This window comes from Pelophylax lessonae, assembly GCF_965119305.1.
Source record: "Pelophylax lessonae genome assembly, chromosome: 1".
Taxonomy (NCBI): Eukaryota; Metazoa; Chordata; class Amphibia; order Anura; family Ranidae; genus Pelophylax; species Pelophylax lessonae.
The window spans coordinates 858,047,327-858,065,287 of record NC_138768.1 but is presented as its reverse complement, the minus strand read 5'-3'; the positions used below and the strand labels follow the sequence as shown (position 1 = coordinate 858,065,287).

The 17,961-nt window shown below is 41.7% G+C and overlaps 1 protein-coding gene across 1 annotated transcript; it reads right to left on the bottom strand.

Annotated features, from left to right (window-relative positions):
- Window positions 1-933: 933 nt before the first annotated feature.
- On the bottom strand, window positions 934-16,727 carry LOC309549987 (vomeronasal type-2 receptor 26-like; the record flags this gene model as incomplete). The annotated part of the gene is made up of 2 exons (XM_082250462.1): window positions 934-1,838; window positions 16,664-16,727. 2 exons carry the CDS (start codon window positions 16,725-16,727, stop codon window positions 934-936), a joined length of 969 nt encoding a protein of 322 aa, XP_082106588.1.
- Between the last annotated feature and the right edge of the window lie 1,234 nt (window positions 16,728-17,961).

Genomic DNA, 17,961 nt, shown 5'->3' with positions numbered 1-17,961 from the left:
GGTACTCTATATCAAGTTTTGTTTCTCATGTTCCAACTCCTGAACACGGGACCCAACATAATAGGGCAGTAAGTTCTGCAGATGGTAATAAATACATTTGAGTTGTCATCAGACTACTGTTATTGACTTTTGGGTTCAATCCTCTCTAGAACCAAGACTAACGAAGTCTATCCCTTCTTGAGGGGGATATCATTACTATACTATACGTTCTCATGTCCCTTAAATGTATTCCGAAAAGTCTAAATACGTTTCATTTTCAGCTTACTATGTTATATCTCATATTTTTCCTTGTTTCATCCGGCTCATATTTTTTATTTTCGATATGGATATTTTGATACTCCTTGTTACATTAATGTCTTATAACATGTTTATGTTCATTGCTTTAATAAAAAATTATTGCAAGTAAAAAGTGAACTTACTGTAAATATGCTCTCATCAAATTGAATTAGTATTTAAAAAAAATAGAATACACCAGGCAAAATTTATTTATTAATATAGCCATTTACACACAATATATTTGAAACAACCCTGTCAACAATACATTACAAACAGTTTGTAAAAGAATATGTTTAATGGAAGGTTCTGAAGACAGTGAGTAAAATTGTCTCTCTTGAAGTTATGGGTGGCATTAGTGTTTTACTTGAGAATATTGTGGAAACTTTGTTGCCCTCTGTTCACAGTGGTTCCTCCCTGCTAAGTGACTTTCTTTGTGCTGTAGTAGGTTAGTGGTAGGAAACTTCAAGAAAGCAAAAAATTATACTAACTGTCCATTGGAAGAGTAAGTATTAAACTTTAACGGTGTTCATTCTTTTCCTAATACATTCGTAAAATACTAACATTTTCCATGATATACAGTAGATATAACAATAATGTTAGCTCTATTTATAGATTATATTTTTATTTGCAAGGGTCATCATAAATAAATAAAAATAATTATCGTTTATTTTCAAGCAAACCTGTTTTTGTATTCAGGTCAGGTGTGAACAGAATTATATAACATTTTGGGAAAAAGATACAGCCAAGAAGTCCAACACTTGATGCCATTATAGCAAAAATCTCCACAGCTACCATGGCTTTCCCTTTAGTGCTCAGATAGGCCGGGATCATGGCAATCCAGACACTGCAGAACACCAACATGCTGAAGGTGATGTACTTGGCCTCATTGAAACTGTCCGGTAATGTCCTGGCTAAAAAAGCTATAATGAAACTCACAGCTGCCAGAAGCCCCATATATCCCAGGACAGAGGAGAAGCCGATAACTGAACCCTCATTACACTGAATGATGATCTTTCCCTGATATGAGTGAAAGTCTTGATCCTGGAAGGGGGGAGAAATAGACAACCAAAAAACACAGATTATGACTTGAACAAGTGAGAACACACAAATTATAAAATTGGGCAGTTTGGCTCCCATCCATTTCTTCCAGGGACTCCCAGGTTTGGTGGCTTTAAAAGCAATACACACCATGATACTTTTGGCAAGAAGAGAAGAGACAGCAACTGAGAAGATGACACCAAAAGAGGTTACACGCAACATGCAAGTTACATCTACTGGACGACCAAGGAACAAGAAGACACAGAGAAAGCTCAACATGATGGAGACCAGGAGAAGATAGCTCAGATTCCGGTTATTAGCTTTAACAATCGGGGTGTCCTGGTAATGTATAAATATCCCCAATATTAAACCAGTCAAAAAACAACAGAAGATGGAGACAGCTGAAAATACTGAAACAATTGTATCATCAGTGTAGGAGAGAAATTCCACTAGTTTTGGAACACACTGATCCTTCTTTTCATTTGGCCATTCTTCATTAGGACATTTCATGCAGTCTTCACTATCTGCAGAAAGGAAAATACAAACCCAAAGTTTCTATGAAAAAAATAATCCTTGGCTTTTCATCAGTGCATTGTTGGAGAGTAAAATAAAATATATCAAATATCTATTATTATGGAGATTTATTGAGAGGGAGAGAGAGAGAGAGATTCAGCTGAGAGTTCCCATAGAGGTATTTCAAGTGTCAAGTAGTTTATTGGTGAGTGTTACACTGGTGCGACATACACTCTGAATTTGGGAGCACAGGTCACATGACATGTATAAATCAATAATTCCCTATGAGAGCCGTCTTAACTGGTCTGATACAAGTCAGCCCGACTTTGAAAAAAGGTTCCTGCACTACTTAGGTCTGACTTGGGCACAATTTCAGCCCATTGATTTGAATGTAAGTCACATCATCATCTTAACTGACCTGACTTGTGGCCTGCGACTTATGCTCTGAGGATCTTAAGGGAGGAACCCCACGTCAAAATAAATAACAAAGTGATTGCCCCCCCACCTCCCAAGGACCATACCACAGCCTTTGATCTGGTATAGGTTTTGCGGGGAAACCCTATGCCAAAAAACCCCGCATGAGTTCCCCCCTAAAATCCACACCAGACCCTTATCCGAGCACACAGTCCGGCAGGTCATAAAAGGGGAGGGACAAGTGAGTGTCCCCCCTGGACCATGCCAGGCCACATGCCCTCAACATTGGGCATGTCCTCAACATTTTTAATAAAGGACTTTGTCAAAAACCTGTGTACTGTTTTTATTTATTTTTTTCACGTTTCTGGGTTAATGAGTAGGAGTAAAATGTAAACCTACTCATTCATTCAGTTGGGAGGCCAGGATTCGGGGCCCCCTTGTTAAAGGGGGCTTTCAGATTCTGATAAGTCCCCTGTCTGCAGATCCCCACAACCACCGGCCATGGTTATCGGGAAGAGGCCCTTGTCCCCATCAACATGGGGACAAGGTGCTTTGGGGTGGGGCACAGAGCCCTCCTGCCCCAAAGCGCCCATCCCCCAATTTTGAGGACATGTTGCCTGGTATTGTCCAGGTCAGGGGGCACTCGCTCATCCCCCCTTTTCTGACTTGCCAGTCTGCATGCTCGCATTGGATTCGATTTTTGGGGGGACCCATGCAGGGTTTTTTTTGGGTGCATTTTCCCCTCAAAATAAATACCAGACCAAAAAGGTCTAGTATGGTCTTGAGGTGGGGAACCCACGCAGTTTTCTTTTTTTTAAATTTTGGCGTGGGGTTCCCCCCTCAATAGTTATTATTATGATAGAATTCTAGGCTCTTGATATGTTTCAACGCTGTCTTTTCAAGTATGGAGGAAGACTCCAAAACTCTCAACAACCATCACTGTTCTTTTTTCCTTTACCTCACCATACTTTTGCCTCTCCCCATTCTCCCTCCCTCTTCTCCCTCCCTCATTCTCCTTTCCTATTTTAATGAAATGTAAATTGTATCATTTACATATTTGGAATATGAAAGTTCTGACTATATAATTTTCTTTTTCTACAATTGATGCTTTTGTCAAATGGCCTTTGAATATTTTTACATGCTTAAAGTGTTATTAACCACTTCAGCTCCAGAAGGTTTTACCCCCTCAATGACCAGGCCATTTTTAGCGATTCGGCACTGCGTTACTTTAATGAAAAATTGCGCAGTCGTGCAACGCTGTACCCAAATACAATTGGTGTCCCTTTTCCCCCACAAATAGAGCTTTCTTTTGGTAGTATTTGATCACCTCTGTGGTATTTATATTTTGCGCTACAAACAAACATATAGCGCCAATTATGAAAAAAACACAATATTTTTTTTTTCTGCTATAAAACATTACCAATAACATTTTTTTAAAAAATCAATTTTTTTTTATCATTTTAGGCCAATTTGTATTCTGCTACATGTTTTTGGTAAAAAAAAAAATCCCAAAAAGTGTATTTTAATTGGTTTGTGCAAAAGTTATAGCATTTACAAACTACTGGATAGATTTTTGGACTTTTTTTTTTATTAGTAATGGTGGCGATCAGCAATTTTTAGTGGGACTGCGACATTGCAGCGGACAGATCGGACCCCTAACTGACATTTTGTACACTTTTTGGGGACCAGTGACATTAATACAGTAATCAGTACTAAATAATATGCACTGTTACTGTATAAATGACACTGACAGGGAATGGTTTAACACTGGGGGTGATCAAAGGGGTTAATGTATGCCTAACTGTGCTTACTAACTGTGGGGGGGGGGCTCTGTGGGAGGCACAGAGAAATCGAGGAAATTGAGGATCTCTCTCTGCCTGTGTTACAGAAGACTCGCCTGCGTTGTTTACATAAGCAGACGGGTCATCTGTCAGTTTCTTTGAGGATGGCAGGGGGCCGGCGGTGGCCCCCCAAATTCATATCAGGTCCTTTGAGTCTGGTAATATTTACTCCAGTACAATTCAGTTTATTGGCATATTTTGCTCACTTTATTAGCTTATACATATATATACGTTTAGCCATATATCATTGGTCTTTATATATGTGTCCTTTTAGGTATTTTATTTTAAGTATTTTATGGATTTTAATTATTTTTTGGCTGGCAATATTTACGGTATACTTCAAAATGTACTTTGATTGTTGCGGTATTTGTAATAGACTTCGGCTACGAGGGTTGCCTAGGCAATGCTGATGCAACTTGAGTTTGTGAGGGTTTGTTTACCTTCCGGGTGCGTCATTGTTTCTGGGTAATCCGGAAGTGACATAACGGGGCCGTTACTAACTACAATTAAAGTTTGTGTTTGATATCAATTTTTGTATGGTTATTATAATATATGCCCGCTTTAAGATGTGTTAAAATTTTGTTGAAGTCTCTATGCCCCTACCCCTGGACAGAAGTGAGTATCCCATACCTGGGTCTAAAAATAACCCCCCGAATCTCCAAACTGCTTCCCTCTAACTTAGACCCCCTTATTAAAAAACTTAACAGTACTATGGTGGCCATGTCCAAGGTTGAGCTTTCTTGGGGTGGTAGAATGGCAGCTTACAAGATGTTGATACTGCCTCAGGTGCTTTATGTATTTAGGGCACTTCCTGTTCCTTTTCCCAGGAGATACCTGGAGGCCTTATCCAGAGGACTGCGTGAGTTTATCTGGTGTGGTAAGCGAGCAAGAGTTCCTGCCTCCACTCTTACGTTACCCAAATCCATGGGGGTGCTAAATTGCCGGATCTCCATGCGTACTATTGGTCCACCAGATTGGACCAATTAAAGCAATGGTTCGCCCCTCTTAGTGATTCCCCTTTGTCTTCTATGGAACGCCACTTGTCTCCCACTGGCGATTTGCAGCTGCTTCTTTTGGGCGACCTCTGGATCCCCTGGTCCCTGCCTGGATTTCAACCTACCCTTCAGGTTTCCCTGATGGCCTGGAGGAGGCCGGAGGGCACCCGGGAGGTACAGCTGGAACTGGCCCCACACCGCTCTTCCTCTCTACCTCTAAACTTCTTAACAGCGCATCTCCCTGCCTTTCAGACATCCGATTTGAGGCATTTAGGCATTACTGAGCTCTCCCACTTCTATGAAGGTGATGCTCTGCTGACCCCGCAGGTTCTGATGCACAGCTTCCATATCCCACCTATTCTCTTCCTCCATGTGCTCAGTGTACATAGTTTTCTTAAACAGCATCCCCTACGCACTAGACATGTCCCTCTCAAAGCCTGGACCCATTACAACTCCGCCAGGAAATCTATTAAGGGTATTACCATGTTCTACGACATCCTCCTACACAAACCTGACCCCCCAAAGTCGTTGTCTATGCAGAGATGGGAAACAGTTCTGAATCTCCAGTTCACCCTGGTTCAGTGGTCCCATGCCCTCTCATATACCTACCAATATTCCCATTGTTCGGTGCACTGGGAAATGATGTTGAAAATCGCCAACAGGTGGTACTACACCCCTGATAGGCTGGCAAAAATCTTCCCAACAGTCCCTGATACTTGCTGGAGGAATTGCGGTCACAGAGGTACGCTCGCCCATATCCTTTGGGACTGCCCATCTTTGACTAGTTATTGGCATAAGGTGTTCAGGTGCATAGCCGAATGTACGGGTATCATACGCCCCCCTAAGAAGGAACTAGCCTTGTTGAACTTGGGTCTAGATGAATATCCGGTCTCTTATAGACAGATGTTACATATCCTTTTGGCTTTCAGGGTACTGATCTTACGCCGCGGGAGGTCTCTTGATATACCTAACTTCTCATGAAGTGGTCAAGATTGTTAATGCTAACTTTGCTATGGAGAAGTCCTTAACATTTAACTCCTTGTCATACACGAAATTTAAGTCTGCCTGGCAACACTGGGCACACTCCTCCTGATATTATCTCCTTTGTGGGCGGGTGGGGAGTGGCACCCCTGTGGCAATTATGCTCCCACTGGGGGCTGTAGGGGTGCTCTCTTCCCTCTCACCCTCTCTTGTATCAGTATATGGGGTCAGATCCCCTTTGTCCGTCCAGTTCCTATCCCCTGGTATGTGCCGATGTTTAGAGTTGTTTGACATTGTCGATTACTGTCTGACCTGATAATGATTCCTCTGTAGTCGGAACTCCCCTTCCCCCCTTGATCCCTTTCCTTCCCCCCTATTTATTGTATTGTACTGTACTATGCAAACTGTTTGACATGTTGATGTTTATTTGCACTATGTTCACTATTCCTGTATGCTGATTTCTCTAATAAAAAATAATATATAAAAAAAAAAAAAAAAAATGATGTGTTAAAATTTGTTCATCTCCTTCATTGTGATGGTTGAGCTTGCTTGTATTGTGCGGCCTCCTATGTCCTCTGTGGCGGAGTGGGAGCTACCTCACTTCTGGCGGGAACCGGAAGTGATGTTGCGGCATCTGGTTCCAGCCATAGTGAGGCTTGGAGCGCACGCCGCCACCATTTTGGACGCTATGGCGGTAACAGGCAGCTCAAACACAGGTGGGATGCGATTTCACTTCTCTGGGGCATATAAATAAGAGTGATTCCTCTAGATTTGTTGGCAATATCCGTTGAGAATGTCTAACAAGACGAAATGCGTCAGTTTTCATTATAGACCGCCTGTTTTGACTACATTATTGCTGATTTACCTTTGGATGCTTGTAAGTGCATGTCTGCTTTTACAATAAACTTCCTTTAAGCAGTTTTACACTATGTGCTTTTCTTTGGCTTATTTACATGTGATATGGTGAATGAGGGGTTCACCCTTCCTCCTCTCCATTTATTGTGAGCCCTGAAAAACATCCAAGGTTATCTACCTTAAAGAGGAATCCGGGAGCTTATCTGTGAAGCCTGTTTGACCTGTATGCTATACGGCATCATAGGTCCATACCATCTGGTAATCGCCAATTTTTTTTGTTCCATCTGGTGACGGGATCTGAACACTATATTGACCATCTTCACCATTGCTGAATCAATACTTCACTTTTGGGATCTTATATGCTTTATACATATTATTTTATATGGGACTTTGTTTTATTCATATTCACTTTATGTGTTTCATAAACACTTTATTTATGGTACTTTTTTCATTGTTATGTGATATGTTCACATGCTTAATCACGGTGTATTGTTTGTGAATAGTGATGAATGAACATCGGCCGGGGCGGTTCGCAAACGTCAGCCGCAAATTTTCTCAAAAGTCCGCGAACCACAAGTTCGCGGCAGGCCCCATTGACTTTAATGGGAGGCGAACTTTAAAAACCTTTAGGTCATATTTGCAGCCACAAAAGACGTACTAGCTGTGCACAAATAGTCCCAGCGCATGGACAATGCCATAACAGAAGTATTGCAATTGAAAAGGTTGCCCTAAAATGTATTCATTTTTTTTACAGCAAAACATTTTTTTTTTTTCATAAATCAGCCAGAACTGACAACAGCCAGTAAATACATGTCAAATACATATAGGGTCCATTCACACATCTGCAAAATGGGTCCGCATCCATTCCACAATTTGGCAGAACCTTTACAGACCCGTTGATTTTAAATTCCAGTCTGAAAAATTAGGCATTCACAGGCTAAAGAAGTAAGTGTCGGCCATTCCAGGCCCCAAAAATTAGCCCACATGTGTTTATCTGAAAGCTAAGAACGCTGTATTCTGTGGCTGAATGTACATTAGGCATTCACAGGATACAGAAGTAAGTGTCGGCCAGTATTGGCCTCCAAAAATTAGCCCACATGGGTTTACCTGACAGCAAAGAAAGATGTATTCTCTGGCTGGAGGTACATTAGGCATTCACAGAAAAAATAATTGTCAGCCCTAAAAGGCCCCAAAAATTTGTCATTCAATGGACATGAAATGCCTTTTATGCCGCTGTATTTAGCGAAGACAAGGACCAGGAATTGTTGTGGCTGGATGGCGGTCTGGCGGATATTTGTGGCCTGGCATGAGGAATTTCAATGAAACATGGTCTACTGGTCACATGTGTTGAATTCCTCAGAGATCCAAGCCTCATTCATTTTATAAATGTGAGGTAATCTACACTGTAATGAGCTAGGCGAGTGCACTTATCGGTCACGATCCCCCCTGCTGCGCTGAACTGTAAAAAGAGGCCAAATTTTTGCAGGACTAAAATACACTCTTAGAAAAGTATAATGTTAAATAACACCCCACTTCAATATGTGGTATTGGGGGGCCACTGGTTTATCACACCAGTTGTTCAAAAAATTGGCCAGGGAGTTTGGCACCGTGTGTATCAGAGTTAACACAGCAAAAGAGGCAATATTGTTGCAGGACACAAATACACTTATGAAAGTATACTCAGATAACACCCCACTTCAATCTATGGTATTGGGGGGGGGGGGGCACAGGTTTATTACACCAGTTCTACAAATAATTGGCAAGTAACTGTTGTCACTGTGTGTAGCACAGTTAACACAGCAAAAGAGGCCACATTTTTGCAGGACTAAAATACACTTTTTGAAAAGTATACTGTTAAATAACACCCCACTTCAATATGTGGTATTGGGGGGGCACTGGTCTATCACACTAGTTGTTCAAAAAATTGGCCAGTGAGTTTGGCACTGTGTGTAGCAGATTTAACACAGCAAAAGAGGCAATATTGTTGCAGGACACAAATACACTTGTAAAAGTATACCCAGATAACACCCCACATCAATATGTGGTATTGGGGGATTGGGGGGGGGGCAGTGGTCTATCACACCAGCTATAATACATTAAAGGTGCTTTTGTCACTGTTTGTAGTATTGCTGCAGCAACGCTCAGTCACCACACCTGTCACAATGCTGCACAGTGCACAATACAAATCCACTATAATATGCTTTCTACAAAGTATATTATACCATGGATTACCCCCCCCCCTCCCACCTATATAGTGCACTACACACCAATACCAAAAAAATTGCAGCCCTTTAAATCACTTTTGTGGACATTAACAGAGCGATTTGTGTCACTGCTGCCGATCTCTAATTGCCCCTAAAGCACAGACTGGATATCTGTCCTTAAACTCAAAAGAGACTGTAGTAGAATTATACCGAAATACCAGCCCTGAAAAGGTTTTTTGTGGATCTTAACAGAGCTATTTGTGTCTGGCAATCTCTCCCCACCCAATCTCCAGTGATGAGACGCAAGCACTTGATAATCCTGTGTCAGACAATGAATTCGAAGAGACAATAAAACAACTTAAAACAGGAAAATCCCAGGCCCAGATGGATTCTCAGCAACATACTATAAAACATTCCCAAACCTCCTTAGCACACCTTTCCTTAAGGCTTTTAATTCCCTTACCTTGCCTCCTTCCCATACACATCGACTACTGGAAGCTCACATTACAGTGATACCAAAGGAAGGTAAAGATGCCACAGCTGTCACTAACTATAGGCCGTTTCATTGCTAAATGTAGATATTAAAATATTCGCCAGGATTCTTGCAAACCGCTTACAACCTCTTCTCCACAACCTTATTTCAAAAGATCAGGTGGGCTTCGTCCCTGGGAGGGAGGCGAGGGACAATACTATTAAAGCCCTTAACATACATCATTGGTTAACCTCCAACAAACAACAAGGTTTCTTCCTATCACTAAACGCCGAGAAGGTGTTCGACAGGTTGGCCTGGGATTACCTTTCAGCTGTTCTTCGACACTTGGGTCTGCATAACAGAATGCTTTCCTTTATCATGTCCCTATATGCTTCCCCGAGTGCCCAAATTAGGGTCAACGGCCACCTGTCGGACGCCTTCTCCAATGGCACGAAACAGGGTTGTCCTCTCTCTCCAATTCTGTTTGTGCTCACACTGGAACCATTGCTGAGATGCCTAAAAGCCAATCCAAACATTAAAGGCATTACCACTGAGAAAGAAACATTCAAACTCACTGCATTTGCAGATGACATCTTGCTTTTCCTCCGAGAACCCCATATCTCTATCCCTAATTTACTTGCTGATTTCAAATTATTCCAAAAATTATCCAATCTGAAAATTAACCTCAATAAGTCCCAAGCTTTAAATGTTTCCCTCCCAGCTGCTACAGTCCAACTCTAAGTCCAAGTGCAAATCGAACTTTCCTTTTAAATTATTAAATACCAAGGGATCAACCTCACTACGTATTTAGCTAATCTCTTTGAGGAGAACTTCATACCAGCATTAAAAACCATCTTGGAAGACCTACGCAAATGGAGCAAATGGAGCAACTCCTATTTTTTTTTCCTGGTTTGGGAGGGCAGCTCTGATAAAAATGAATATCCTTCCGAGACTCCTTTACCTCCTTCAAACCATCCCCATTACACTTCCCCCTACATTCTTCTCACAATTTAAAACCTCATGCCTCAAGTTTCTATGGCATCAAAAGAAAGCTAGAGTTAGTTTTGACCAATTAACCAGACCCAAACAAAAAGGGGGCATAGGACTCCCCAACCTTCCACTCTACTATTGGGCATGCCACCTAGCAAGAATTGTTGACTGGAATATCCACTCCAAAATCAAAGGTTGGGTGGCTCTGGAAGCCTCCTTTAGCCCACTTCCACTACAAACCACACCTTGGATCCTCTCTCACTTTGTTCCTCGATCCCTGAAGGAACACCCACTAAACATTATCCTACTTTAAAACTGCCTGTAAGAGGTTTCAACTATCTTCTAACCCAGGCCCCCTTACCACCATTGACAACAACCCAGCTTTTACTCCTTACTTATCTACAACATTGCTACATAGCTTTTGGCCGCTCCCACACCTTCAAATTCTACACCTTTTCTTGAATGGTGATTATCTTGATCCAATCAGCAGTGTCTCGCTCACAGTAGCCAAATCATTCCCACCAAAATTATATAAACAAATCAGACAATTTATTAAAGACAGCAATCACAACAATCAATTCACCCGTTTTTAACACGTACTGTTCAACCCCTGTTCAACATCAACCTCTGTTTTTAACACGTACTGTTGGACAGGTCAATTCGGTTGGTCGCAGATTGGTCGGTAAGGAGAGCTTGGAAATCTGTTTGTCTTGTTATATGCATTGCCCTTCCAATGCTCCTTGCTACAGAGACCAGTTACAGGTGTGGACAGTAACCAGTTGTTTTTGTTATAGATTATATTGACCAGGCAACGCACTGACATCTTTGCTGCCATTGTGCTATAGGCAGGATGTTCAGTGTGCCCCTGTGCCTTTAAGAAGTGGTGGGCTCCCTTCAGGTATATCTGTCCTACACCTGTCCATTAAATGCATGTGCTTCCATTGTTGGAGACTCACAGAATTTAGAGTCAGGACCACAGATAATGGGGTGCCTTGACGGGGCTCTGTGGCTTACGCATGTATTTGCAAATGTGTGCAACTAAACCCCTGTTTTTAACACGTACTGTTGGACAGGTCAATTCGGTTGGTCGCAGATTGGTCGGTAAGGAGAGCTTGGAAATCTGTTTGTCTTGTTATAATCAATTCACCTGGCCTCTTTCCACTTTTGAATCTTTATGCTCCCAAACCCTGCCCCAAAAGCATATAATTGTCACGAGGCTTACCTTTGTTGGAGTCTGTAATGCAGAGATGTACGCTCACCCTTGCAGATATCCACAGTCCAAGGTGACCAGGTAAGAAAGCCACCTGGCCTGAGAATCTGTGCACAGGGGCTTGGCAGGGAAGGTGCTCCAATAAGCAGGACCGGCAGAAATACAATGGGAAGGAAGTCCAGGAATAACTGCAGTCACTGGAATACACGAGTCCGGATAAGGATCAGGCGATGAGAGGTAGATAAGGTCACAGGAACAATATGGAGTGAAGGTAAGGATCGAAGCCGGAGTCAGTCTGGAACACATGCTCAGGAAACAGAAACACAGGAGCAAAGCTTGTCAAACAGGAACAATCTGGAACAATGATCAGGAACACAGGAACAAAGTCTGTCAAACAGGAACAAAGATCAGCAATGAACTGACACTGCTCTAAGTGAGAGGCAGTGTTTTATAGCTTGCTTAATGAGCAATTAGCTTCAGGTGGACAATGAGAGACAAGTGCATACTCAGGTGAAGTCCAGCCCTCTAGTGCTGCAGGCAATACCAGATTAACAGGACTGGATCCATATGAGCTGAAGTGTGGCTCAGAGGCAGGATAACAGGACATAATGCCAAAGTACACAGGTTCAAATCCTGTGTCAGGCACTTAACAGCGACCACACCTGGCTGTCTGTAAGCCATGGTGAGAACCGTGACAGTACCCCCCCTTTAAAGACACCCTCCAGACAGGAACAGGTTCTTTGCAGAGGTCTTTTACAGGATAGGCATTCACAGCTTTTAATACTTCCTCAAACAACTTCAGGTCCTCCTTACGTACCACAGTGCCATTAGAAGCATACGTGCAGTCAGGTGAAAGAACTTCGTTGTCAGGGCAGGAAGTAATGAAGGTGCTTGCTAGAACAGGAGTTTCTTTGGAAAAAGGTACAGACGTTGCTGGAGGAGGGACTTCCACAGGGGTATTGGTTTCAATGATTGCCATAGTCTGGGTGCCCTTTTCAGACACAGAACGGGGACAGGGTTGGCAGCAACCTTGGCAGTTTCCAGGCTGTGTTTCTGGGAAGACAGGACGGGTCTGCATGGTATCCACTGGGAGAGCCTTAGGCCTGGATGGACAAGTTGGGCAAAATGTGATAAAATGTCCTCTCTCTCCACAATAGAAACAAAGGCCACTGTTTCTCCTATGGTTACTTTCTTTGGAAAACAGCCTGGTGCGCATGGCGTCGATTTCCATGGGCTCCTCTTTAACCTCTGGAGGATCAAGGCATATTGGAGTAGTGTCAGGGTGACAAGGCCGGCTGGTGCAGGCAGGCTTGTACCGTGGCCAGGCAGAGTCATATTCGTATGGGTTTGCTTTTTCTCTAGGTACCCGAGGTCTGCGGGAACCGGGAGCAAGCTTGGAAGTAGCTTTCTGGGAGGTAAGACACTGAGAGTCCAAAGTAGTTATAAATGACTCCCAATTGTCCAAGATAGGACTTTTCTCCTGCAGCATCTGGTATGCACATGTCTTCATCCTTCCGGAAAGCAGATTAATAGCAGAATGAACCTAGATAAAGTCACTGTAATAGGTCCTGGGCTTAAGGACAAACAGGAGCTAACAATCCATCCGGAAGGTTGTAAATGAGGAACGGAAACCATCAAATCTGTCAGGTAACAGGAAATAGGGTTCTGGATGTGCAGGTTCCAGGGCTGGGCGTACTGTGCCTTTAAGTATCAGCACTTCTTGCTGCAACTCAGACACAGTCTGGGCCAGGCTGGACACCTGCTGGGTGAGCTGCTTGCACATCTCTGCGGACTCCATATGGTCAGTTCATTATGTCACGGGGCTTACCTTTGTTGGAGTCTGTAATGCAGAGATGTACGCTCACCCTTGCAGATATCCACAGCCCAAGGTGACCAGGTAAGAAAGCCACCTGGCCTGAGAATCTGTGCACGGGGGCTTGGCAGGGAAGGTGCTCCAATAAGCAAGACCAGCAGGAATACAATGGGAAGGGAAGTCCAGGAATAACTGCAGTCACTGGAATACACGAGTCCGGATAAGGATCAGGCGATGAGAGGAAGATAAGGTCACAGGAACAACATGGAGCGAAGGTAAGGATGGAAGCCGGAGTCAGTCTGGAACACACGCTCAGCTAACAGGAACACAGGAACAAAGTCTGTCAAACAGGAACAATCTGGAACAAAGATCAGGAACACAGGAACAAAGTCTGTCAAACAGGAACAATCTGGAACAAAGATCAGGAACAAAGATCAGCAATGAACTGACACTGCTCTAAGTGAGAGGCAGTGTTTTATAGCTTGCTTAATGAGCAATTAGCTTCAGGTGGACAATGAGAGACAAGAGCATACTCAGGTGAAGTCCAGCCCCCTAGTGCTGCAGGCAATACCAGATTAACAGGACTGGATCCATATGGGTTGAAGTGTGGCTCAGAGGCAGGATAACAGGACAGAACACCAAAGTACACAGGTTCAAATCCCATGTCAGGCACTCAACGGCGACCATGCCTGGCTGTCTGTAAGCCATGGCGAGAACCGTGACAATAATAGCCATAATATACAAAATGTTTTTTGAAAAAAACCTCTTCCAAATCAGGAAGAGCCTGCCATAAATGTGAAAGTGATCTAAATTTAGACCTCTCAGAGAAAGACTGGGAACGCATATTCACAATTGCTTATAAAGGGTTAATTAATGTTAACACACAAGAAAACAACTATAAAGAACCAACAAGGTGGTACAGAACACCAACGACTCTTCATATATTTAATCCCACTACATCTAATACATGCTGGCATTGTACCCAAGAACCGGGCACTATGCTTCACATTTGGTGATCCTGCTCACGCATACAATATTTTTTAGGAAACAGGTACACCAGATTACATCCCAAGTAACCTCGCAATCCATGGAATACACTCCCGCACGCCTATTGCTAGCCATTCTAACTTACCAACTAACACTTACTGCAAGTCCCTCTCAATCCACATGATTAACACAGCAAAACTCTGTATCCCTCTACACTGGGGTTCCTGCCATGCTCCCTCGCTAGAGGAATGGTTTAAGAAAATAAACAAAATAGCTGAAATGGAGGAACTTATTCATATCGCACATGACACGCCATCAAAATTTTATGACACCTGGGCCCGTTGGACACATTTTCATTCTTCAAACCTGTTATTCACCACGATGCAACCTAACATCAGCCAAAACACAGACTAGAGAAACTAGAGAATATCACCCTTAGTTAGCTTATCCGGACATTATACACGTCGGTCAGGTCAACAAGACAACACACTATTTAGAGTGAGAGATGGAACTATCCCCCCCCCCCTAACCCAGGGTTGTGTGGGGATATTCCGACCCTCCTTGTCTCTAACATTAAATATTTACTCTTATCCACAGACACGGTATGCAGTAACTTTATATAACCTTCTGCCCATGCTTTCACACTTTAGCAAACATTTCAGATCCTGCTTACTTACCTGGTATATACTCCGATTTCTTTATATGCCCTTCCCTACCCTTACCCCTCCACATGCTTTACGCAGCTTTCTTTCCTGAATTTAGGATAATATGCTCTTTATAAATATATATTTGGGTTTAAGAGTGTTACTTTAAAGATGCATTTTTTAATTTTCCTGCAACATGTTGATGTTTCCTGTTTTACATTGTATTCATCTATTTTCAATAAAATCTTTTATGGAAAAAAAAAACCCAATGGACCCGGCGCACATAACTAAACCCAATGGCACTACTTGCCGAATGACAGCTGCTCGAGCTGTCATCAGCAATGAAAGGGAAGAGGTGGGGATAGTGGTGACATCATTGACCAAACATGGTCAATGCAAGTGGCCTATTTGGGCAGTGATGTCACTGCTACCCCCACCCCTTTGCTTATGGGGATGGGGATTCTGAATCATTGGCTCATCCCAAGTATCTACTGGAGTTGGCAGGGTTGAGGATTTAGTGGATATTGAAGTGTTGTATTAAGGTTGTTTTATCTGTAATTGAAAAAAAAAATTGGAGGAAAGGGGTTGATTAAAAAGGGAAATAAATGTTTAGGGTTGGAGGGGGAGGGGGAGGTAAGGAGATCACAGAAGGGGTGGAGGGGGGTGGGGGAGGTAAGGAGATCACAGAAGGGATGTAAAAGTCTGTATTTTATATAACCTAGTGTTTTTCATCATAATTTATGCTGTATTTAACATTTATTAATGTTTATTAATAATAATAATAATAATTAATTGTTTATTGCTGATTTACTAACTTACTCTTCTGATTCTAGTTAGAGGTATAAAATCGAATGTTTGCTAATTGAACATAGTTATTACTCTGTCTTTTCAATTTATGCAAAGTGTTCTATTGAATGAGGTGGAGAGGCAGGGCAATGCCATCATGATCTCTGTCTTATCCAACCAGAGAACACTTTGCAGCCATTGAAAAAATGCAGAGCCAACAATGAATGGTGCCTGTGCTAAGTGGGAAACTCCTGTGTTTAGTAAGTCGCAGGGCAGCCAATCAGCATGGGATTCAGAAGCTAATAAACATCACTAGAGTAGAGGTGCCTACTACAGCTAGAAATAATCTTTAAAAGAGGAGAGAGATTTAGAAGTTTTGTATAGTAGTACCAAAAGACAGCTGGGCAGGGGTGACACCATTTTTTTTTAGTCCACAAACTCCTGTTTATTGTCAGCCCACAACAGGTCTAAGGAGCTAAGTGCATTTCTGCCAGGATCAACAGGTATATTTCTGTACTTGCAGGTTCTTTGAAGATATAAAACATGAGGAAATGTAAATACATTGCAGAAATGTAATGCATATTTTTTCCAGATATATACTTTAACTTTAGCTGTAACTTCTACATAATTCAAAAGCAGCTTACTAACAAATACAAACTCTACCAGAAATGTTGGATATCTCTCCTTCAGGACATGGGATACACTCATAGCAACATTCATGAATTGAAGATCCAAACAGTTTTCTGCTGCCAGGTAAACAGGGATCTGAACATCGAGATACCGGAACCTAAAAATCAGATATTATTATTGTTTTGTAGAGGTCCATCAGAGCCACTGAATCTATACAAACTAAGATTTAAAAATATGGGTCAGGTTTAGGTTTGCTACTATCATGGGTTCAAGGCACATTCTGCAAGCTCAAAATACCAGGTCCATACCATGTGAAATATTTTGCAGGTTCACCCAGGAGAATTTAATTAACCAAAATTCAGGCATAGAAGAGCCAATAAGAGGGATTCTGGATACATCAGTCCCCTCACTATAAATGGGGCACAGAACAGCTATAGTGTCACTGTGTTAGAAGCTGCTCTAGTAAAACTATAGGGAAAGCTGACAAACTGAAAAGGGAGAGATTAGGGTCAGTTATTAAATACATTCTGATTGCTAGCTCTTGGGCCATCAGCTCATTTTTGTTTTGTTTTCCTTATGATATATTTTTTTTCTTTGTATGTTGTATTTTTTTCAAAGTCACTTTTAGCTGCTGTGCTATCTATAGCAAACCTTTGTTTCATGTTCTGGTGCAAGGCTTCTCTAAAAATAAATGGGCTATTATTTCATGAGGTTGGTATTTTGGGGATCGTTTGGGGGTATATTTGAACTTTTGTTTAACCACTTCTGGACCAGAAGATTTTCCCCCCTTAATGACCAGCTGTCTTTTGGTGGTATTTGATCACCTGCGTGATTTTTATTTTTTGCGCTATAAACAAAAAAAAGAGCGACATTAAAAAAACAAAAACAAAAAAAAAAAAACAATATTTTTCACTTTCTGAAAAATATAAAAAAACTAGCGCAAATTCTATTTAGACCCAATTCAAGCTCAAATAATTAATATTTATTAGAATTTTTTTTGATGGACTAATTTAATCAGACTATATTAATTTTTAAGGTGCCAGTATAAATAAAAAAAACCTAGAGACTGTAATTCCCAACTGATTAACCTAGTTAGGTAAAACTGTAAAAGATCAACAAATTTATAAAAGTAATCCTGCACGCTGGAAATTATATATACGTGTAAAAACCATATATTTCTGTGCAAAAATGAGTATTAAAAATATATAAATTAATAGGCTGATAAACTATCAATGACATATATAATGAAAAAATGTAACAAAGTGATTGTGTTGTTTAAATTATGTTGTGCAAAATGTAGCAAAGATGTAAC